This window comes from Notolepis coatsorum, assembly GCF_963971535.1.
Source record: "Notolepis coatsorum genome assembly, chromosome: 14".
Lineage (NCBI taxonomy): Eukaryota > Metazoa > Chordata > Actinopteri > Aulopiformes > Paralepididae > Notolepis > Notolepis coatsorum.
The window spans coordinates 11,251,662-11,277,202 of NC_140178.1; the positions used below are offsets into that span (position 1 = coordinate 11,251,662).

General features: G+C 43.8%; 1 protein-coding gene across 1 annotated transcript in view; it reads left to right on the forward strand.

The window, feature by feature from the left end:
* Positions 1-25,541, forward strand: part of LOC311240195 (E3 ubiquitin-protein ligase rnf213-alpha-like) — a 128,667-nt gene that overhangs the window by 79,486 nt on the left and 23,640 nt on the right. Inside the window, 17 exon segments of the mRNA XM_084328737.1 lie at positions 1-31; positions 4,092-4,279; positions 5,066-5,287; positions 6,940-7,122; positions 9,899-10,065; positions 11,022-11,127; positions 11,967-12,081; positions 14,078-14,288; positions 16,700-16,899; positions 17,144-17,266; positions 19,418-19,528; positions 20,629-20,871; positions 22,424-22,502; positions 23,095-23,129; positions 23,223-23,323; positions 24,353-24,509; positions 24,695-24,869. Of these exon segments, the coding sequence (XP_084184863.1) occupies positions 1-31; positions 4,092-4,279; positions 5,066-5,287; positions 6,940-7,122; positions 9,899-10,065; positions 11,022-11,127; positions 11,967-12,081; positions 14,078-14,288; positions 16,700-16,899; positions 17,144-17,266; positions 19,418-19,528; positions 20,629-20,871; positions 22,424-22,502; positions 23,095-23,129; positions 23,223-23,323; positions 24,353-24,509; positions 24,695-24,869 (2,447 nt within the window).

Consider the following 25,541-nt stretch of genomic DNA (forward strand, 5'->3'; position numbering starts at 1 on the left):
CAACACGCACGCCAGAGAGGGCATGGAGCTGGTGAGTGTGGAGGGAGTCAGTCAGAGAGGGCATGGAGCTGGTGAGTGTGGAGGGAGTCAGTCAGAGAGGGCATGGAGCTGGTGAGTGGAGGGAGTCAGAGAGGGCATGGAGCTGGTGAGTGTGGAGGGAGTCAGAGAGGGCATGGAGCTGGTGAGTGTGGAGGGAGTCAGTCAGAGAGGGCATGGAGCTGGTGAGTGTGGAGGGAGTCAGTCAGAGAGGGCATGGAGCTGGTGAGTGTGGAGGCAGTCAGTCAGAGAGGGCATGGAGCTGGTGAGTGTGGAGGCAGTCAGTCAGAGAGGGCATGGAGCTGGTGAGTGTGGAGGCAGTCAGTCAGAGAGGGCATGGAGCTGGTGAGTGTGGAGGCAGTCAGAGAGGGCATGGAGCTGGTGAGTGTGGAGGGAGCCAGAGAGGGCATGGAGCTGGTGAGTGTGGAGGGAGTCAGAGAGGGCATGGAGCTGGTGAGTGTGGAGGGAGTCAGAGAGGGCATGGAGCTGGTGAGTGTGGAGGGAGTCAGAGAGGGCATGGAGCTGGTGAGTGTGGAGGCAGTCAGAGAGGGCATGGAGCTGGTGAGTATGGAGGGAGTCAGAGAGGGCATGGAGCTGGTGAGTGTGGAGGGAGTCAGAGAGGGCATGGAGCTGGTGAGTGTGGAGGGAGTCGGAGAGGGCATGGAGCTGGTGAGTGTGGAGGGAGTCAGAGAGGGCATGGAGCTGATGAGTGTGGAGGGAGTCAGCCAGAGAGGGCATGGAGCTGGTGAGTGTGGAGGGAGTCAGAGGGCATGGAGCTGGTGAGTGTGGAGGCAGTCAGAGAGGGCATGGAGCTGGTGAGTGTGGAGGCAGTCAGAGGGCATGGAGCTGGTGAGTGTGGAGGCAGTCAGAGGGCATGGAGCTGGTGAGTGTGGAGGGAGCCAGAGAGGGCATGGAGCTGGTGAGTGTGGAGGCAGTCAGAGAGGGCATGGAGCTGATGAGTGTGGAGGCAGTCAGAGAGGGCATGGAGCTGATGAGTGTGGAGGCAGTCAGAGGGCATGGAGCTGGTGAGTGTGGAGGCAGTCAGAGAGGGCATGGAGCTGATGAGTGTGGAGGCAGTCAGAGAGGGCATGGAGCTGATGAGTGTGGAGGCAGTCAGAGAGGGCATGGAGCTGATGAGTGTGGAGGCAGTCAGAGAGGGCATGGAGCTGATGAGTGTGGAGGCAGTCAGAGAGGGCATGGAGCTGGTGAGTGGAGGGAGTCTCTGTGTTCAAATAGTGAAAAAAGGGAAAAAGAAAAACATATACTGTATATACCGTATATATATATACTGTAACTGAGGGGTACAATTCCCTGACTGTATTAATCAAGTACTGATATCATTGAATCACTACCGACTTGTACATTACTGGCCAACACCGTACAAAGGTATTCTAGATGACAACACTCGCACAATAACAGGGTTTTCCACACAGAATACTAGTTTACAATATTTATTACATAAAAGGGATTGTTTACAGTACTTAGATTGCGCTTATAAGGCAAAGAATGTGCAGTCAAATCAATAGTGAATATTAAGGTAATTAGATCTGGTTATTCTGGGAAAGGGTGTACTACCGGTTGTAAGCCAGCAGAGGGGGCCAAAGCTCTATGCAAGTCTAGGGTTCAAGGGGGCGATGTCACCCTTGTGGCAGCGGGGAAAGCAGTGGTGATCCCAGGGTGCGCTCCGCGCAGATGAGAGCCGTCAAGTCTCTGCTCCGGCAGAGACGGGCTTGGGCGATGGTCCCACGGGCAGGTGTAGATCCCACAGTGGCAGTGGGCAGACGGTTCTGCTCCAGCCGCCACAGTCAAAGCACTGAAGAATAAACCTTGCCGGAAAGTGGCTCTGCTGGCGGGGTAAATCCTCCGTGTTGCGCGGTAGTGCGCGGTGGTTCAGAGTTGAACTTGACGTTGGTCTCTCCTATTTGCACGCGGCTATAAGTGCTCTGTATAGACGCACAATTACTCACTTCACGTGGTCTTTGACTCGTAATGAAGGCTTTTACTAGTAAATAGCGAACGGTACCTTGAACAAAGGTATTAGGATAATACGACTCTATTTGGGGCGATACGAGCCCTGCTGTACCGCACGTTGCGTGGTGGGTAAGGCTTTACTCGGTAACTGAACCAGACTGAACTGAAGGCGAACTGAACGGGAACTGCAAGGGGAGTTCTGTATTCTTGCGCCATATTTATATCCACGGTGGACAAATAGTGCCTATCTCATTTCTGTCGCCTCTCGGTCTCGTAGCCGTGGGCGAAAGCGGGCATGTTTGGGCGAGTCCGAGGCGGTAGCTTTCAAGTCCGCTCGAGGGGGTAAGGCTTTACTCGGTACCTGGCGCCAGGGGGTCGCTTCCAATAGGGGAATGAATATTATGGTCTGTCCTGCTAGACTAAAGGGATATTCAGTGCATATTGTACAAGGAATATACAGGGGATATCAAACGATATGCAGATATTATACATGGAATCTCAGGCAATAAATATATATATTCGGTTTAATCTGACCCTTTGTAACATATACCGTACTTTTCGCACTATAAGCCGCACCTGACTATAAGCCGCAGCAGCTAAATTGAATGATGTGTACATATATAAGCCGCACTGGACTATAAGCCGCAGGTGTTTTAATGTTTAATTACCATATGTAATTAGCATTGGGACACAATACTGTCGGACAAATAACAAGCATTAACTCATTTACAAGTTGTATTAAGTTTAGCAAATAAGGGAACAGATAAATAACATTTCAATGCAGTCAAAAAAGCAATATTTAGATGTTTACACTTTCGAGTTTGGTCACATCGAGTCACATATAAGCCGCACCGTTATATAAGCCGCAGGGTCGAAAAATGGGGGAAAAAGCCGCGGCTTATAGTCCGAAAAGTACGGTATATAAAAAGTACTTAAAAAAAAAAAAAAATTGTATACGTTTTGTACATAAAACTATGAAACGTTTGTAACCTTTGCTAAATGATATACTGAATTATGTTTATTTTTTGTATTTTTTTGTGTGTAAATAGTGTAATGTAAAAAGGGTAGGCATTTATAAGCCTCGGCTTCAGCCTATACCTTTTCGGTCAGTTTGGAGGTTCTACAACTATGCTTTGTAAAAAAAAAAGACAGAAAAAAAAAATTGCTTCTCATTTATCTATTTATTTATTTAACTGTATTAAACAATATAAAACAAATTGGCCATAATTTACTGAGCAAACTAATGCTTACTGCTGTAACCTACTAATACCACTTAAAGTAAATCTGAAGATTATTATATAGCAGATGCCTTGGACAACTGTAGCGTGTGTTTGTTTATACAGAGCCCCTTTCATGAGCAAGCCCTGCTTGAATACAGGGGCAGGGCTTGCTACAGTCACGAACGGGGCTAGTTTATAGAGCTGGTATGACTTGCTGGCTGAAATACGGACGAGAGGGAACTAGGTAGCGGCCGGGGCTATATTACTTTTAACATGTGCTTAAACCCAGTGTTCTCGACATCGGAGTATGGTCGCAGATCTGCTGCTATAAAAACACCTATGGCGTTTGTTATTGCTTTGGCCCGGTCTGAATTAAGAGCGAGATGCTGCTTGGGAGCGGGGAGCTGGGTTTGCACTAGGATCAGTTTCTTCCGTGTACCAGTGATATTCACATTCGCGTGATGCCGTTTCAAATGCGTGATAAAGTTTGCGATAAAGTTGAACAATGACATGGCCTCTGGCTGGTCAGTTAGTATTGACTTGACATACGGGCTAATATGCTATGCTGAATTACAGCTCTCGTTCAGTGTAGCTGCGCGCGAGGAACAAACAACCTCCGGTTAGTTGTGCACGTTATATTAGGGCCGGGGGGGATTTAAGTTCCGCAAAAAAAGGTTCCATACCGTTGCAATTGTTCGGTGCACAGCGTGTACTGTACCGGAGGACCACATTGAGGCGGTACAGTACGTATCCGCGTACCGTTACACCCCTAATATATACTATGAGTAGGTAAAGTATACAGGATTGTGTGGAGGTGGATTGAGGTGTGGTGACCGCGTCCTCCTGCCTCCTCCTCCTCCTCAGGTGCTGGACGTGTACGCCGCGGTGGCCTGCGTGGAGTACCTGGAGCCCCAGGCCCTGGACACGGACGCCCAGCGGCACGCGTGGCTGAGGCAGGTCAAGAGGCTGCAGGTCCCCATCGAGTCCGTCTGCGCGGAGGACAGCGTGAGGCGCTACGGAGAGAGGAGCAAAGACATGGTCTTCAGAGTCCAGTGAGTTGGAACCTTGTTGTGGACTTGTTTTTTTTTCCAAAAGTCTCTCCAGTTTGGGTAATTGTTGGTATAGATAGACCACCGCAACACTACCGGTATTCTGAAATCCTGGGAGAGAGGGAGAGTGGGGGGAGAAAATGAATGAATGTTGCTGAGAGCATTGACATTAAGTGGTTGTAGCTACGGCTGTGCGGGGGTGCTGGAGACATGATCCAATAGACTTTTATATACGCCTGAGTCTCCTGAACACGGAGGGACCAAGCCCAAGTCGATCGGCACTTTCTTGGCTGAGTTATAGTCACTTTTCCGCACCTACTCCCGAACTCTGCATGCGCAGATTGATGAACCTAGATCAAGGCTCTCATCCACATTCATTCATTTTCTCCCCCCGCTCTCTCTCTCCCATGACCTCAATGTAACGCGGAAGTGCAGTGGTCTATATCGCAAGCCTCGTCCTCTTTTCTTGATCCTCCAATCACAACTGTTGTCCACCACAACGCATCCATTCTACACTCATCCATTCTACACTCATTGCACACAACATCCACATGCACACATTCACTTTAAACATTCACCTTTAACACTCACTTTAAACACTTAACATGTTTTAAACATCACACCATATTTTATCTATTCATTCCTAAAATATTTGCACTACCCCCCCCCCCCCCCCCCCCCCCCCCAACCTCCCTGTTTATCGTAATGAATTTGTATTGGGTTTTTTAGTGGTCATTATCATTAATTCTGTTCTTTTCATGATCTTTTTTTTCTTGTGGTTCCGTTCAGCACCGGATGGAACCGCATCTTCTCCCTCTCCCTGTTCGTGGAGCACATGTTGCTGGGCATCGAGGAGGTGGATCAGAAGCTGAAGCCGCTGGTCCTGGAGCACATGAGGGGTCTGGGCCACGTGCTGGAGAAGAACTCCGACCTCAAGGCACAGCAGGCGTTCGAGGCGGTGATTGAGATACTCAAAGCCTGCAAGGACGGAGCGGTGAAACACATCTTCAGGTGCAGATTCATCAGTATCTCTCTTGTCTCGTCTTGTCTATATTAGGGCTGGGTATCGCGCGCTGACTACCCGGCTCCATGTCGATTCACAAGGTCCCGATTTTGATTTGATTCAATGGCGATTAGTTTAGGCTTGATGCTGCGCTGGTTTCACGGGACCAGCATTTGCCATTGTTGTCAAAAGATGTAATTTTGTTAAATTACTTTCCGTAGTTCAGCAGAAAGTCTAGAGATGTCTGCAGGACAGGAGGTGAACTAGAGACATCTGCAGAACAGGAGGTAAACTAGAGACGTCTGCAGGACAGGAGGTGAACTAGAGACGTCTGCAGGACAGGAGGTGAACTAGAGACGTCTGCAGGACAGGAGGTAAACTAGACGTCTGCAGGACAGGAGGTGAACTAGACGTCTGCAGGACAGGAGGTGATCTAGAGACATCTGTAGGACAGGAGGTGAACTAGAGACGTCTGCAGGACAGGAGGTAAACTAGAGACGTCTGCAGGACAGGAGGTAAACTAGACGTCTGCAGGACAGGAGGTGAACTAGACGTCTGCAGGACAGGAGGTGATCTAGAGACATCTGTAGGACAGGAGGTAAACTAGAGACGTCTGCAGGACAGGAGGTAAACTAGACGTCTGCAGGACAGGAGGTAAACTAGAGACGTCTGCAGGACAGGAGGTAAACTAGACGTCTGTAGGACAGGAGGTGAACTAGAGACGTCTGCAGGACAGGAGGTGAACTAGAGACGTCTGCAGGACAGGAAGCACGCTATAAAATGTCAAGCGAAAATCTCCACTGCATAGATTCAAATATCTGGATTTTAAGAATCGATTAAATTCAAATGAAACTATTCGATATCAATGTTTCTTCTGTATTTCTTTGGTCAGGTAGACTGAGTGTGAATCTCTCATTACAACATTTAAATGATCTCTGACCCCACTCACCCAGCACACCACATCTTCCAGCTGCTGCCCTCCGGGAGGCGCTACAGATCCCTGACCACCAAAACATCCCGCTTTAAAAACGGCTTCTTCCCCACTGCAATACGGACACTGAACTCTCTGTGGCAACCCCCCCCCCTACCTCTGTTGCTATGGACATGGACATAAACTGTGATATTGTGGTCTTTGTAATTATGTATTTAACTGCATGTAGTATGTATGTATTGTAAGTAAGGATGCTCGATATTGGCTTTTTTACCGATACAGATATACCGATATTGTCCAACTCTTAAATTTCCGATACCGATATCAACCGATACCGATATATGCAGGGTTTCCCCCCCCCCAAAAACGGAATAATTTCAGGTAATTAACATTACATATCTCTTGTTGTGGAATTAACACAACATTATGCATACTTTTGATAATAAATTAAATCAGAATTTGTTCTTACTTGCTTGCCTGGGTAAATAAAGGTTATAGAAATGTTAAAAAAAAATATTAAGATTTTTGATACCGATATTTTCCGATATCACATTTTAATGCCGATATGGGCCGATAATATCGGTAGGCCGATAATATCCGACATCCCTAATTGTAAGTGATGTTATATGTTCTATGTTGGAACAATGCTGTAACTGCACTGAAAACAAATTCCACCAGCCTGGCTGGGTGGTCATTAGAGAATCTAATCTAATCATGCATCCCATCCAGGTTTGGCCTCCAGCTGTGCCCGGTGTGTATGGTGGACCCCCACGACCCCCTCAGCCTGCCCTGCGGCCACATCTACTGCGTGGCCTGTATCAAACTGTGGCTGACTCCAGGTCAGATGTACTGTCCCCTCTGCATGCAGCCTGTTCCAGATGACTTCCCCATGGAGCCCTCCGAGCACATAAGGTAGACAGTGTTTTTTTTCTATATTGATCATAACACATATTGATCATAACGCCCAAACCTGTTTCTCAATCCTTAAAAGCACAGTTTATGGGGGCGGCTACGTGGCGTAGTGGGCAAGGCACTCGCCACGAAATGCTGGAGACGCTGGGCTCGTCAGTTCGAGCCCAGCGCTCCACATTTGCTTTCAGTTTAGCTGTAATACACATTGGCCGTATTACGGGGAGGGAAACTGAAGGGTGGGGATCGGGCGTTGTGGACAGCGACTCCTACAGGTCGGTTGGTGCGCCTGCGCAGTAGAATCAGGAAGTGTCGGGGGCAGCGTGAGCCTCCCACGCGTTACTCCTCGCCACTGAGAGATCGAGCTGCGCAGGTGAAAAGATGCGACTGCTGTTACCTCAAGTACCGGAGGGGACTTGTGCTATGTATGACTTAGTCCACATTGCAGCCGGCTTGTGGGAGGCAAGAAACAGCGTTCGTGACAGGGGAGGGTTGAATTGGATGATACGAAATTGGGATGGGAGAAAAAGTGGATAAAAAAAAAAAAAACATAGTTTATAAAAAAAAGTTAAAGGAACCCGCCAATTATTATGGGAAATGCGTTTTACCGTCTTCTCCTGAGTCAGACGAGATGGATACCAATTTCCTCTTAGCATAAATTAATGGAAGCGGATATGGACCAGCTAGCCTAGATGTTAGCCAAAAACACCTGCCTGAGTTTTAAGCTAGGCTAGTGCTTCATATCAGCTTCCATTAATTTGTGCTAAGCTAGGCTAGCTAGCATAGCTTTCTACTGAACTCCGAGAGGAAATCTGTATCTATCTTCCTGTCTGACTCTGGAGAAGACGGGGAGCGCATTTCCCATAACGTCCGGAGCGTGGATGAATGTGTAGCGGGTCTCTGGATATTCAACTATTTCACTTCAAACATTTTATTTAAACTCAAAAGGCAACTGAGTTTTCCCTCATTTACAGTCACGTCGAGAAAGTAAAGATAACAAATCAATTAAAACATGTACAACTTGATTGACAAAGGTCGCAGATCAAGGTTTAACCTTAAGGACCAGCCAGTCACTAGAACAGGTTCCATAGGTTCCAATAATGATGTAGTATAAGGAGGTAGCTTACCAATAAGGACCTTTAAATGAACAAATACCAGTGTTTGTTGCGCCTCTCCATCGGCGAGGATCAGTGTGTGTAAAAGAACATAAAAACTAGCAAGAGAGTGGGCGGCTAAGTGGCGCAGTGGGCAAGGCGCTCGCCACTAACGCAGGGGACGCTGGGTTCGAGCCCAGCTCTCGGCGTTGCTACCAGCTTGGCTGGTCGTTCATACTAACACAATTGGCAGTGTTAGGGGTGGGAAGCTGGTGGGTGGGGATTGGACGTTGTGGACAGCGACTCCTACAGGTCGGTTGGTGCGCCTGCGCAGCAGAATCGGGAAGCGACGGGGGCGGCGTGACCCTCCCACACAGACCCTCGCCGCTGAGAGATCGCGCTGTGCAGGTGAAAAGATGCGACGGCTGCATCCTCGTGTACCGGAGGGGACACGTGATGCAAGGCTTCGTCCACATTGCAGCCGGCCTGTGGGAGGCATGGCCTAACAGCGTTCGAGACTAAAACTAGTAAAAGAGTAAAAGAACATAAAATGTGTGGAGCTAAAACTAGATAAAAGTCAACAAAAGGCTCTATTAACACATTGGGCGCCGGGGGTTGTGCCCATCTTATACCACTCTCTGCCACTGTTGAAAGCCTATGGAGATGTTTACCTTCTTTGCAGGGCTATAACTTTTTAAATTGTATTGCTATATTGACATTACTATGGCCCATTCAACATGGATTATCTATCGTTCAGGATGTGGGAACGTTATATTTTTTCATTCATACATTGTTGTGTTAATACCTTCGAGAATATAAGTATGTTTTTAATCTTTTCTGCTGTAATTCCAAAAACAGTAGTTATAGGCCCTATATAGATTATCGATTGGCGTGTCTTTCCCATACACACTATATTAAAAAATTCAAATGTATATGATCGGTATACATTAGGCTTCATCATGCGTGGAGGAAAGGGGGGGGGGGTCGTTTATAATTCCTTGATCGTCACTAACGGCTTTATTTACTATGGGTTGATATATTGATCAGACTGTTTGCAAACAAGGAAATGCACAATCGGGTTGAAAATAACGTTACTGTTCTCTTACCGTGCGCCGATGAGACTGGCGGAGAAAGATCCAGATTATTCGACGCCGATCTCCTACATCCATTTCCGGTTTGTACGGCGCAATAAACGCCGAAATCATATCGATTATTGCGTTATGGCAGCGATCCATATGCACTATAGTGTTTGTCAGGAGTCCCGTAGCGAGATGTGACTGCCGGAGGAATTTCCTTGACGCACCGATGACACTTAACCGGTTTTTGAGTGTGTAACTCGCCCGACCATCCACCAGGCGGCGGTATTGAGGCGTTGCAGTCCCATTTAGGGCACCGGGGGTTGGGTGGATGAATTATGAATGCCATGGCGGGGAAAAAATGAAATATTGATCTCAAAAACACTGTACAGCGATGTTGGCGGTCAACGCATGGCGGGCAATAACGCTGGAAAGCGATTCTGGCGACCAATGTGTTAAAAATATGTGTTTTTAAAAGCATCCACATCCACAGTCTGTGGTGCTCTCGGTGGTCAGGGAGAGCATTCCACACGCTGGGAGCGGATGAGCAGAAAGCCCCGATCTGACGTGATGTATCTGAGGGCAGAGTGTTTCATGATTTTTGCGCAGGACTCTGGTCAACCAGCACGCACGCTTCAGGAAGCAGTGCAACGCCTTCTTCATAGACGTGGTGTCCACCGTGTGCTTCAAGGACAACTGTCCCCCCTGTCCCGCCATCATCCTGCACCTGCTGTCCTTCCTCATGGTGGAGGCCGACACTGTGCCCATTGTCGGAGGTGAGGCTTTCTCCTGACTCGCCCACTCTGTGTGTGTGCGTGTGCGTGTGCGTGTGTGTGTGTGTGTGTGTGTGTGTGTGTGTGTGTGTGTGTGTGTGTGTGTGTGTGTGTGTGTTAGGACTGCCCCCCTCTTAGCTGATACCTTATCTCATCTGTGAACGGGTGAGTCTTAGTCTTAGTTAGGGTTGGGCATCGTTTGGATTTGAACGATTCCGATTCTCGATATCGATTCCTGTTCTAAACGATTCTCGATTCCGATTCTTTGAAGTGCAGGTCAAAGCAGGTCACAGCTTATTTAGCAGGAAAATTATAATTTTTTTTGAAAAATCTTAAATTTTTTTCATACTATTCACATTTTCAGTTGACTTGATACAGTTTAATTTGGTTGCTGTACTCTAACTAGGGTAATAATTAACAAAGTAAAAAAAAAATATATATATATATATATATATATATATATTTTTTTTTTACGAATCGAAATTAAGAATTGAACCAGAACCGGAAGTTAGGAACCGGTTCCTATTAGAACCGGTTTTCGGTGCCCAACCCTAGTCTTAGTTACAACTTTTGTAATCCTTCACGGACTACAACGTATATCATGCCATCAGGGTGCTGTGTGTGTATACTGCACCTTGTGTCTACGGTTTACTCTTACTCTTACTCATAGTATATATTTCAGATTCAAGTCTTTTTATTGCCTATATTTATTTTAACGTATAGTATAACCAATGGGGCACTCATCTGCACCTTTGTTTACACTGTTTATTTATTCTCATATTTCTATATTCAGATCAAATTTGATTGCCTATTTTTACATCGTTCTACTATTTCCCTGCCCATACCTGTACCTCCCCTCACCCCTCCTCCCTCCCCCATCTCGCTATGACACCCAAATGTACCCACAGGGATCAATAAAGCAATATCTTATCTTATCTTATCTCATCTTATCTTTTTAGCAGGAAATCGTCAGATGCTGACTAAGACACTCTCTCCATTCGACGACTCTGTGGACAGAAACCCAGTGGTTAGATCTGTGGTTCTGAAGCTCCTTCTGAAGTACAGGTGAGAGGCTGCTGCTGCATGTTGGCATATGTACAATATCTACTGTACAATACCTACTGTACAATCTACTGTACAATACCTACTGTACAATACCTACTGTACAATACATACTGTACAATATCTACTGTGCAATACATACTGTACAATATCTACAATACATACTGTACAATACATACTGTACAATATCTACTGTGCAATACATACTGTACAATATCTACAATACATACTGTACAATACATACTGTACAATACCTACAATATCTACTGTACAATTTCTACAATATCTACTGTACAATACCTACTGTAGAATATCTACAATACCTACTGTACAATACATATTGTACAATACCTACTGTACAATATCTACAATACCTACTGTACAATACATACTGTACAATATCTACTGTACAATACACACTGTACAATATCTACAATATATACAATACCTACTGTACAATATTTACAATATCTACTGTACAATATCTGCCATACATACTGTACAATAACTACAATATATACTGTACACAACCTACAATACCTACTACTGTACAATATCTACAATGCCTACTGTACAATATCTACAATACATACTGTACACTATTTACAATAATGACTGTACAATATCTACTGTACAATAGCTACTGTACAATATCTACCATACATACTGTACAATACCTACAATATCGACTGTACAATACCTATAATACCTACTGTACAATATATACAATACCTACTGTACAATACCTACAATATCTACTGTACAATACCTACTGTACAATACTACAATACTGCAGTTTGACAGATGTTTGTTAATGATCTTTATTGTGATTGTGTCATCAGTTTTGACGAGGTGAAAGGCTACCTGCAGCAGCACCTGACGGCAGTAGAGCAGAGTAACATTCTGGAGGAGACGGACAAGACGGAGCTCTACTGCCTGTACATCAACTGCCTGGAGGTACGGCGGATAGAAACCATGCAATGAACAGACCACTGCACCTCTGGGTCAATAGACCACTGCACCTCTGGTTCAACAGACCACTGCACTTCTGGGTCAACAGACCACTGCACCTCTGGGTCAATAGACCACTGCACCTCTGGTTCAATAGACCACTGCACTTCTGGTTCAATAGACCACTGCACTTCTGGTTCAACAGACCACTGCACTTCTGGTTCAATAGACCACTGCACTTCTGGTTCAACAGACCACTGCACTTCTGGTTCAATAGACCACTGCACTTCTGGTTCAACAGACCACTGCACTTCTGGTTCAACAGACCACTGCACTTCTAGTTCAATAGACCACTGCACTTCTGGTTCAACAGACCACTGCACTTCTGGTTCAACAGACCACTGCACTTCTGGTTCAACAGACCACTGCACTTCTGGTTCAATTAGACCACTGCACCTCTGGTTCAATAGACCACTGCACCTCTGGTTCAATAGACCACTGCACCTCTGGTTCAATAGACCACTGCACCTCTGGTTCAACAGACCACTGCACTTCTGGTTCAACAGACCACTGCACTTCTGGTTCAATTAGACCACTGCACCTCTGGTTCAACACTGCACTTCTGGTTCAACAGACCACTGCACCTCTGGTTCAATAGACCACTGCACTTCTGGTTCAATAGACCACTGCACTTCTGGGTCAACAGACCACTGCACTTCTGGTTCAATAGACCACTGCACCTCTGGTTCAATAGACCACTGCACTTCTGGTTCAATAGACCACTGCACTTCTGGTTCAATAGACCACTGCACCTCTGGTTCAATAGACCACTGCACCTCTGGTTCAATACTGCACTTCTGGGTCAACAGACCACTGCACTTCTGGTTCAACAGACCACTGCACCTCTGGTTCAATAGACCACTGCACCTCTGGTTCAATAGACCACTGCACTTCTGGTTCAATAGACCACTGCACCTCTGGTTCAATAGACCACTGCACCTCTGGTTCAATACTGCACTTCTGGGTCAACAGACCACTGCACTTCTGGTTCAACAGACCACTGCACCTCTGGTTCAATAGACCACTGCACTTCTGGTTCAATAGACCACTGCACCTCTGGTTCAATAGACCACTGCACCTCTGGTTCAATAGACCACTGCACCTCTGGTTCAATACTGCACTTCTGGGTCAACAGACCACTGCACTTCTGGTTCAACAGACCACTGCACCTCTGGTTCAATAGACCACTGCACCTCTGGTTCAATAGACCACTGCACTTCTGGTTCAATAGACCACTGCACTTCTGGTTCAATAGACCACTGCACCTCTGGTTCAACAGACCACTGCACCTCTGGTTCAATACTGCACTTCTGGTTCAACAGACCACTGCACTTCTGGTTCAATAGACCACTGCACCTCTGGTTCAATAGACCACTGCACCTCTGGTTCAATAGACCACTGCACTTCTGGTTCAACAGACCACTGCACTTCCACGTTACATTGAGCTCATGGGGGGGGGGGGGGGGATTAGTGAATGTGGATGAGAGCCTTGACATTAAGTGGTTGTAGCTACGGCTGTGGGGGTGCGGGAGACATCATCCAATTTAGACTTTTATACGCCCGAGTCTCCTGAACACGGAGAGACCAGTCCCAAGTCGATTGGCACTTTCTCGGCCGAGCTATAGTCACTTTTCCGCACCTACTCCTGAACTCAGCATGCGCAGATTGCCACACGGAGTCTCTCTGGATTGTCCAGAGATCTAGGTTTATCAATCTGCGCATGCTGAGTTCGGGAGTAGGTGCGGAAAAGTGACTATAGCTTGACCGAGAAAAGTGCCGAAAATGTGGTTGTTCCGTCGTTCAATATAACGGCCTAGTCTAAAATGTTTTTAATGTACCTTAAATATTCTGACATGCCACTGTACTGTAGTGTCTCTTGCATCAGCGATGCAGCTTGTGATGTGAACTCGAACTGATCTGACATGTTTTCCCCTGACGTCAGGACTCCATGTTTGAGAGGCTGCAGTTCCGCAGCGCCGCAGAGCAGCAGGCCTGTCTGCAGGACGAGAGCGTCTTCCTGGGGGACTACCTGCTGCAGTCCGCCGCCACCGCCACTCCCGTCGTCACGGTGGACTACCTGCAGCAGGTGGCCAGGGTGCGCCTGGGTCTGGACATGGCCGCCGGCCTCCTGGTGGACACGCTGAGCGCTGCAGGTACATGCAGCCAGTGTTTTGTAGTCCGAGTCGAGTCTTGTGTCCCCAGTGTTCAAGGTCAAGGTCAACTTTATTTATATAGCACGTTTAAATCGACCGAAGTTGTGCCAAAGTGCTGTACAATATAAAAACAGGAACACTAAAAGAAATACAAAATACAAAAATACTACAAAAAAAACACGACACGACCAGGGATGTTTGGCTTACCAAGCCTCAGAAAACGCCAATAAACACAGGTGAGTCTTCAGCTGTGTTTTAAAATTCTGTAGGGTCTTGGCAGACCTAATTTTCAGTGGAAGACTGTTCATCCCTTCCCCTTAATTGGCTGATATCAATCCCTGTCTCCTGAGCCGTTCAGCCATTGTGTAGTGTGATGGGTGCCAGTGTGTATGGCAGCCATTGAGCCTGCTGTGCGTAGCCCAAGGTGGGGTGCTACCAGTGGTGGTGAATAGAATAGAATAGAAAACTTTATTGCCATTTCAACACATGGTTGATTGGGATTTGTCTTGGTGCCACCTACAGTACAGACATTATAAAAACATACAATATAAAAACACAAGAATACATGCAATACAATCCCCACAATAAAAGTTGTACACAAACAATTAAAAAGAAAAAATGCTATAGTACCTAAAAATAAATTGCTCAGTGTTCCAGTTTAAAGTGCATATTGCCTTAAAGTGCATGTCGGCTGGTGCTAGCCCTTGTGGTGCAAAGTGCCTGTACATTTGTACTTGAGTTCAGGTGACGGACAGCCTCGGGATATGTACTGTTTTTAAAACGGGATGTCCTGCACCTGAGACTTTGGAGTCTTCTGCCAGAGGGAGAGGCAATTTCCCTAACCCTACGTTGTAAAGCGCTTTGAGTCTAGAGAAAAGCGCTATATAAATGTAATGAATTAGCTAGCACTAAAAAATGCCAATATCTCTTATTTCGACCTATTTCTGAATCGCGCAACGATTTCAGTTTTTCTGAAGAATCTTCTCTGCCGGCACAATCCGACCTAGACCGTGCCGGGTCACATATTAGCATAGTAGTAATAATATAGACGAGGTGGATTCCTTAGTTTTGGCTCAGGAGGTAGAGCGGGCGCCTGGTAGCCGGTAGGGCTGCACAATTTTGGGAAATAATCTAATTGCGATTATTCTGACAGATATTGCGATTGCGATTTGCGATGCGATTATAACATATTTAAAAAAAAAAATTGCAAGAAGAATGTTGCTGCTTTCTGTAGTCGGGTCCCAACTGCAAAATTACTGTATTACCCTGTATTATACACTTTTACTATCATGTAGACTATTCTGCTTTGTGTTTACATGTGATGTATTGTATACATGCACATTTATTATGTTCTTGTGTGATGTATCGCACATTTTATTGCTGTGTGATGTATTGCAAATGTTATTGCTGTCATCTTGGCCAGGTCTACCTTGCAAAGGAGATCTTGTATCTCAATGGGACTTCCTGGTTAAATAAAAAATAAATAAAAAATTTAATTGCAGGCTTGGCGATTTGATAATTGCATCATTCCAAATCGCGATTTCGATTAAAAAACGATTAATCGTGCAGCCCTAGTAGCCGGAGGGTTCCCCTTTTGATTGCCACTCCTCCCGGGGGCAGCATGTCGAAGTGTGGAAAATGTGAGGAACAAATTGTAAAGCGCTTTGGATAAAAGCTGCTATATATTAATGCACCATTAATTTACCATTTGACTCTTGGCAGCTAAGGGTGAGTAAGATTGTTCGTCAAACAGTGTTGAACTTGAGTGCCTACAGTCTTGAGTGCATAGTAGGTAATAATATAGACATGGTAGATTCCTTAGTAGCAAAGTGCATACTAGTAAGAGTATGACCGTGACAGTACAGAGGTTAGTGTTATTTTTTTATTTTTTTTTCAAAAACTAGGAACACGTTATCTTAGAAGTGTTGGGACTAATTTAGTTTTAACAGGTAATCCTAACTCCAAAGATCTGATGTGATTTTTTGCAATGTTTAAAAAAATTCAAAAGTAAATGCATTAACTTATACAGAAGTATGAATTCTAATTAGGGATGTTCGATATTGGCTTTTTTTACCGATATATCCGATATACCGATATTGTCCAACTCTTAATTTCCGATACCGATATCAACCGATACCGATATATGCGGGGTCCCCCCCCCAAAAAACTGAATAATTTCAGGCAATTAACATTGCATATCTCTTGTCGTGGAATTAACACAACATTATGCATACTTTTGACAATAAATAAAATAAGAATTTGTTCTTACTTGCTTGCCTGGGTAATTTAAAAAAAATATATATATATATATTTAAACCCATAGCGATCATTTCCGATATTACATTTGAATGCCAATATCGGCCGATAATATCGGACATCCCTAATTCTAATGTCACATTTTGGACGTTCAGCAGGTGCCCAGGAGAACCGTCAGCACGCCACCTCGGCCTTCCTGTCCAGCGTCGTGGACCTGTGCGCACGCAGCGGCAACGACTGGTACCGCATCTATCTGATCCGTAAGATCTGCAGCCAGCAGGGAGTGGAGTTTGTCCAGAAACTCGTGAAAGAAACATCCGTCCGCTGGCTCTTCCCCGAGGAGGTTCTGCAGCAGGTATTATTACACCTCGTGCTGCCGTCTTTATTATTCTGGGTCAACCAGGACCCAGAGTCTGTGCTGGGTCACATATACAAATTAAGTTGTATTATTATTATTATTATTATTATTATTATTATTATTATTATTATTATTATTATTATTATTATTATTATTATTATTATTATTATTATTATTATTATTATTATGAGTATTATTATTACTGTTATTCATTTCCATTGTCCTTGCAATTCGCCTCAAGATTGAGGCTGGTAGCCCCATAGACCAGTTCCTGGTGTGCGGCCAGGACTACAAGACCATCAGAGACGCCGTGGCTAAAGCAGTGATGAAAGGCAAAGTGGATGGGCTGGAAGAGACCTGTGAGGTAATCTAGCAATTTTCCTATATATATATCCATATTTGTCTGAACATTCCTGCATATAATCCCTCTACCGGTATATACCGGTACTTACTTGTACACCTGCATATAACCCATAGCTCCTATGATAGCATGTACAATAATGCTGTATATATATATATATATTACGGCTGACCCCTATTAGTCGATTAGTCGACTAATCGGTCGAAAGGAGCCGTAGTCGACTGGCCAACCTCTTAGTCGAATATAAAAAATAATAATAAAAAAAATTATAATATTTTTATTTTTTTTATCATTCTTTCCAAAAGAAAAGAGGCCTAGAAGCGTGGCTAACGCTAATGGCACGCATACCAGAGGCTAACTGCCTACGAAAACAGGCACAGAGGCACTGAAAGAGGATTTCACCCGTCTAATGAACACACTAGACTAGACAAATATCAAGATGTATCCATCAGTGGACCAATTGCATGCTTTTGCAGAGGACAAGAAGCCTTCAGTCGACTCCCTCAGACATTAAGCACCCCCCACAGCCCAAATGGAATGATAAAAAATTCCAAAAATATATACCGGTATATATTTTTTTAATTTTATTTTTTTTAGTCGACTAATGGCAAATTTTGGCCAATCATAGTCGACCATCCAAATCCTTAGTCGGGGACAGCCCTAATATATATATATTTATTCTCACCGCATATATATCCACACCTGTCTGTATTTACCTCTACATAGACCTTTTGCATATCTGTAGATACTATATCCTACTCTTACTAGTTACACTGCTGGCCAGTATGACTACTACCATACTGTCTTGTATCACTGTACATATTATACTAGAATGGTAAATGGCTGCTTTTTTTATATAATGCTTTTATCCAAAGCGCTTTACAATTTGTTCCTCACATTTGACCCATTCACTAACACATTCACTCACGCATTCACACACCGACGGCGGAGGCGACCATGCAAGGTGCCAACCTGCTCATCGCCAGCAATCAGGGGTTAAGTGTCTTGCTCAAGGACACATCGACACGCTGCCCGGGAGGAGCGGGAATTGAACCGGGAACCTCCGGATTGTCAAGACAACTGCTCTACCTCCCGAGCCACTGTCGCCCCTAGAACTCTGTACTTACATCTGATTAGCACTACACTCAGTTAGTACTAATCCAGTTTAATCACCTTACATTGTATATTACTACTGCACCATACTTTTCGTTGTGCTGTATATAGGGCTGGGCGAATAAATCGATTTTATCGATTAATTCGAATTAATGATTTAGGACTATTTTGAACAATTTAAATCGATAAAAAATAAAATAAATGTGCACTTTATTAATCCCAATAGGGAAATTCATTCTTGTTTGATGATCAAGAGGCACCTTTTATTTGTTTTAAGTGAAGTTTGGTGAAAAAGCAAGTTATTGCACTATTAATCCCAATAGGGACATTCATCTTTGTTTGATCAAGAGTAACCTTTTGTATATATATATATATATATATATATATATATATATATATATATAAAATTATTTTTTGTGAAGGGAAGATGGGTGAAAGTTAGGTTTGCACTTCAATTATTGGGACATTCATCTTGGTTTGATAATTCTTTTGTGTCAAATAAAAACGAAGGTTATTTGAATGATTTCCTTGGCGTTTCTAGTTTTCAAGAGAAAAGAAAAATCGATTAAAATCGTAAATCGGATTAAAAAAAAATATATACCTGAGATTTTATTTTTAGGCCATATCGCCCATGCTGTATGATGACACACATTTGAATGTAATCTAATGTCGGGATCCGCTCTTCAGTTAGTAACATCTGGCTCGTTGCTCTCTCCCTCGCAGGGTTGTACAGTAGATGCCTGCTGCCCCAGCGGAGGCCCGTCTACCTGCTCTAACCTCTGGCTCGTTGCTCTCTCCCACGCAGGGTTGTAGATGCCTGCTGCCCCAGCGGAGGCCCGTCTACTGTACCTGCTCTAACCTCTGGCTCGTTGCTCTCTCCCTCGCAGGGTTGTAGATGCCTGCTGCCCCAGCGGAGGCCCGTCTACCTGCTCTAACCTCTGGCTCGTTGCTCTCTCCCTCGCAGGGTTGTAGATGCCTGCTGCCCCAGCGGAGGCCCGTCTACCTGCTCTAACCTCTGGCTCGTTGATCTCTCCTTCGCAGGGTTGTAGATGCCTGCCCCAGCGGAGGCCCGTCTACCTGCTCCTGGCTCTGTTCAGAGAAGTCACCTCTCTCTACAGACTCGCCAACGCCGTCTTCCATCCCAAGCCAGAGGTGAGTCCTAACGTGAACCATCAAACCACCCAAGTCCACCTATTGCAACATGTGATGTATTTTGTACTAAATCCATTAGGGGTAGTGTTGTCACGATACTGGAATTTCGAACTTCGATACGATACCTTGAAAAGTATCAATATACTTCGATACCATTTTCGATACCACAGGGAAAAAGGTCCAATCGTAAAAAAAAAGAAAAAAAAGATAAATACTATACTATACTCTGGTACTATAAGAGGAGATGAATATAACACTTTTAAAACCCTTTGTTTATCTTTAGATCACACATTTAAAAATAACTGTTCATCTCACGTCAATCATTTTTATTGCAGAACATGTTATTTTCTCAAGCAGACAGATGTCAACACTGTCTTTAGACTTTAGTGTTAGACTTTAGTGTTGGACTCTAGCGTTGGACTGTAGCGTTAGACTTTAGTGTTAGACTATAGTGTTGGACTTTAGTGTTGGACTCTACTTCAGTGTTAGGTGTCCCTTGCAGACACTTACGGTACCACTGCAACGATCCCATGGCTTGTTGAGCCACCGTGAAGTGCTATGTATACTGACTCCATAGTCTGTGTTGCGGCCTACAAAGTGTTATGTTACTGTGCGCTGCACTTGAGTTGTCCTGTTGCCAATGTGTCGGTCATGTGTCTCTGCACCCTCGTGACCAAGGAAAATGCAAGTCATTGTACTTAGGGATGTTCGATATTGGCTTTTTTTTTTACCGATATCCCGATATTGTCCAACTCTTAATTTCCGATACCGATATATGCGGGGTTCCCTCCCCCCCCAAAAAAACAGAATAATTTCAGGTAATTAACATTACATATCTCTTGTCGTGGAATTAACACAACATTATGCATACTTTTCACAATAAATAAAATAAGAATTTGTTCTTACTTGCTTGCCTGGGTAAATAAAGGTAACAAATAAATCAAAAATCTTTTATTTATTTTTTTGAAACCCGATACCGATCATTTCCGATATTTAATGCCAATATCCAACAGCCAACATCCCTAATTGTACTACTTAGGAATGATTGTGAATCTCACTCCGTGTCGGTCCCATCATGTTCCCCTCCTGTGTGTCCACAGCAATGCAAGGCCCTGCTGGCTTACATCCAGACCTCCCGCGTCCTCGCCAGCCCAGAGATGAAGGCCTTCGCCCAGGCCCTGGTGCACAACCAGCTGGGTCAGCTGGCCGTGGGGCCCGGGGTGTCCGGAGCCCAGGCCGTGGTGGTGGAGCTGTCCATCCACCTAACCACCGTCCTGGTCTGCGGACGGGAGGGTATCCTGGCCCCCCTCCAGCAGCTGGCGATGACGCCCGCCAACATGCAGGTGAGTGGGAGCTCGGGGGACGGGGACGTGGTCCATTACGGAAATACGGTGGATTTGCATAATGTGCTGTGATGCGTTGTGATGACCACGTGAGATGGCTGCAGCCCCCAGAGCTATTGTGATTACTGCGCCCCGGTCCAAGCAGGGATTCCCCCTGAGAAGTGAAAACTGTCCATGTTAACGGTCATTCCTGCAACACTGCTGTTATGGTCCACCATGCGTCATCTGACACCCGTTTTATATTTTCCTTGCCCCACTTAAACAAATGAAAATTTGCCAGTGATTATATTAATAATAAATCCCTGTCATAACCATTTTAAGTTTTAAGTCAAGTACTTTAAAATACAGGCTTAGCTTGCCCTCTTGCTTTTTCTGAGCCAGTACTGGCTGGCACCCTATGTTCGGCACATTCTGCAGTTGCAAATGACCACCACCAGATGTCAGTAAAGGATCACATTTGACTTGAATATAATTTGTTCAGCCTTTTGCAATGGGCCCTTTTTACAGCAGCCATTTTGGCTTGTCATAGAGGTGTAACCATAGATATAGAACATTCATAATTCTGTAACCATAGTTATATAATGTTCATTATTCTATGTTATTCTGGATACTAGATCATATCATGGATTAGGTCTTTTACACATTGTATGCATTGTATGTATGACAAATATGCCCATATAAATGGCTAAATGGAATATTGGCGTTGTAGGAATAAGTATTAGGGTTGAAATAGAACTCTCAAACACAATGTTTTCATGCCTCAGTATCCAGGCAAATGATGTCATATCCCAACCATCATATTCTGGGTTCTCATAGTTGGGAATGTGGAAATCATTTAAACTTATTTCTCAATCCCTTGAGATGTAGCATCTTGTTTTCAAGGGAGAAATATAAAGATATATAAAGATAATATATAAAGAGAATTGAACAACAACAACACTAATTAGCATAACCTATGACAAAAACAATGGATCAAAAACAACATTAATTCAAAGCCTGAGCAGCTAGTTTTAAATATGACCAAATGTGGTTAAAGATCTAAAATGATTTGGTAAAGTATTCCAATATGGGTTGCACATAGTCCTTTTACATATCTGTAGATACTATATCTATATCTCTACATATCCTACTCTTACTAGTTACGCTGCTGGCCAGTATGACTTACTACCATAGTGTCTTTATACCTGTATCACTGTACATATTATACTACACATCTGTACATACATCTGATTAGCACTACACTCACTAGTACTCATTTATATATTGTATACCCTGTACATTGTATATTACTTGCACTTTACTGTTACATTTGCACTCTGATTGGATACCAAACTTATTTGTGTTGTACTGTACTTGTGCTGTATAATGACAATACTGTACATTTGAATCTAATCTAATGGTAATCTATACATTGGAATCGAATATACTTTCTCATAGACGGGAGTACTTGAGTATCTCAAATATAATATAAGAATATGAATGTGCATGTAAACACACCTCTCGGGTCACTGATAGATAGTAGTTTGACTGTCTTAACTTTGTTTTTCTACAGAGAGCCTTCCTACCCAGCATGCCAGAGGACATTATGGCAGTGGCTCGACAAGCCATGGGCGAGACGTTGCAGTGGTACCGTGAGTGTCTGCAAGGAACAACTAACGCTAAAGTCTAACGCTATAGAGTCCAACGCTGTAATATGTTATATATTACCACACATGTAATAGATGTTATATATTACCATATATCTAATATATGACCAGATATCTAATAGATGTTATATATTACCAGATATCTAATATATGTTATATATTACCAGATATTTAACATGTTATATATTACCACACATGTAATAGATGTTATATATTACCAGATATCTAATATATGACCAGATATCTAATAGATGTTATATATTACCAGATATCTAATAGATGTTATATATTACCAGATATTTAACATGTTATATATTACCAGATATTTAATACATGTTATATATGACCAGATATTTAATAGATGTTCTATATTACCAGATATTTAATAGATGTTATATATTTCCAGATATTTAATAAACGTTATATATGACCAGATATTTAATAGATGTTATATATTACCAGATATTTAATAGATGTTATATATTTTCCAGATATTTAATAGATGTTATATATCACCAGATGTTTTTGTAACATAGATTTCTCTCCCCCACCCCCCACCCCCCCCTGGTTCCGACAGGTTGTCCAAACGGTCACCCCTGCACTATTGGGGAGGTAAGTGCACCTCAGTTGTTTCACGCAGGATATGAGGGGGTTGTTATACGGTATCATAGTATGTCGTTTTAACGTACTTCTCTGCTCCTCTAGTGTGGGAAGCCCGTGGAGATGAGTCGTTGTCTGGACTGCGGGGTTGAGATCGGGGGGATCAACCACGTACCTGTCGCAGGGTTCCAAAGATCTCAGTTGGAGTAAGTGGTTGATCCATTGATCCGTTGTGTCCGTAAACGTCTGTTCTTAATACGTTTTCCATCGAGGAGTATCCGTTTGTTGGACAGGGTTGAAAGCTGGTGTTCGTCTCTCTGCCAGATTTGTGTCGTTCTGAACTTTTGGAACTGGTTTCAAATTTCAAAGTTTTGTTTTATTTGTCACATATAATGTACATTACAGTGAAATGCTTGGTTCTGTATGAGCCCCCTGAGAATGTGCTTTATACAGTAAAAAAGTTAAAAGACCAAGGCCAAACACTATACAAAATATACAAACTAAAGTACAACCTAAAGTACAAAGTGATGTACAAAATGCAAACAATAAAGTACAAATGCAAGCTTTTTAAAATGCAGAATGAGGTAGGGATGTCATGCAAATCTGTTCGTAATAAATAGATAAATATATGGTGTAGTGTTGAAAGTGTTTAACCCTTTCACTGCCACACAACAAATGGTTGACCCTTTCACTACCACACTACAGACGGTTAACCTTCTGTAGTGTGGTAGTGAAAGGGTTAAAGTGTCTAAAGTGAATGTTGATATGACCGTTGGATCGGTGGATACATTACTATCAGCAAAGCTGTTGGTTTCTGCAAAGGCATGATTACATTAGGTTCTAAAAAAAAAAAAAAAAAAAAACGGACAGTAATACTCTCCGTAAAATGTCTGTCCGTTCAGTGACTGATCAATGTGGCCCCGGCCCTACAGTTAGCGCGTTGGACGATGTGACGAATTTTTTTAAAATAAATATACATTGCACATCACGATAAGTGATGATAATAACACTTTTGGATCAAGATGTTTATCACTATAACTGCTTAGGTGCGGAAGATCATGTTAGATAATCCCATGTTTATATATATATATAACAACAAATATTTATCAATATTTAAACGGCAACATTTTGTATCACGATCCGCGATACAAACGACACAGAGAAATGCAACATGGATGCAAAGACAGGCTTTTTTTTTTGTATTTGTCTTATTGTTGTTTTCCGTCTCAACACAGAGATGACCGCACCCAGACCGGCCACATCCTGGGCAACCCGAGGCGCAGGGACAATCCAGACATGTTGGACACCAAGGACATGTCCCCTGTGTCCTTCAACCTGGTCCGTCTCCTCACACACATGGCCCTGCTGCTGGGCGCCACCAAGGACGCACAGGTAATCATTTAATAATTCATATAGTGCCTTTCTCTAGACTCAAAGCGCTTTACAATGTAGGGCGAAAATTGCCTCCTTCAAGGGCTTCAAACTAAGGGGGTAAATGCCCCAGGGTTCCATTCAGGGTTTGACTAAAACTAGGCTGGTGTGAACGCGCCCCTCAGTCTGTCCGTCTTTGTTTCCAGCATATCTCTGCCATCATCAAGCCTCCGGTCCCCGACCCGGGACTGTTCCTGTTCGGTCATCTGCTGAAGGACATGAAGCACCTGACCAGGTCCCTGGGCAAGGGGACAGACGATACGGTCAACGCTGTCCACCTCGTCATCAGCAGCCTCCAGGAGCCCTGCCAGGGACAGCAGTGTAAGGAACCTCACTCTTCATCACCTGCATAGTGATATTAGTAGCAGCAGGAGTAGTAGTAGTAGTAGTAGTAGTAGTAGTAGTAGTAGTAGTAGTAGTAGTAGTAGTAGTAGTAGTAGCAGTAATAGTAGTAGCAGTAATAGTAGTAGCAGTAATAGTAGCAGTAGTAGTAGTAGTAGTAGCAGTAATAGTAGCAGTAGTAGTAGCAGTAATAGTAGCAGTAGTAGTAGTAGACTAGTAGCAGTATTAGTAGTAGTAGCAGTAGACTAGTAGCAGTAGTAGTAGTAGTAGTAGTAGTAGCAGTAATAGTAGCAGTAGTAGTAGTAGTAGTAGTAGTAGTAATAGTAGTAGCAGTAATAGTAGCAGTAGTAGTAGTAATAGTAGTAGTAGTAGTAGTAATAGTAGTAGCAGTAATAGTAGTAGCAGTAATAGTAGTAGTAGTAGCAGTAGACTAGTAGCAGTAGTAGCAGTAGTAGCAGTAATAGTAGTAGCAGTAGTAGTAGTAGTAGTAGTAATAGTAGTAGCAGTAATAGTAGCAGTAGTAGTAGTAGTAGTAATAGTAGTAGCAGTAATAGTAGCAGTAGTAGCAGTAGTAGTAGTAGTAGTAGTAGTAGTAGTAGTAGTAATAGTAGTAGCAGTAGTAGCAGTAGTAGTAGTAGTAGTAGTAGTAGT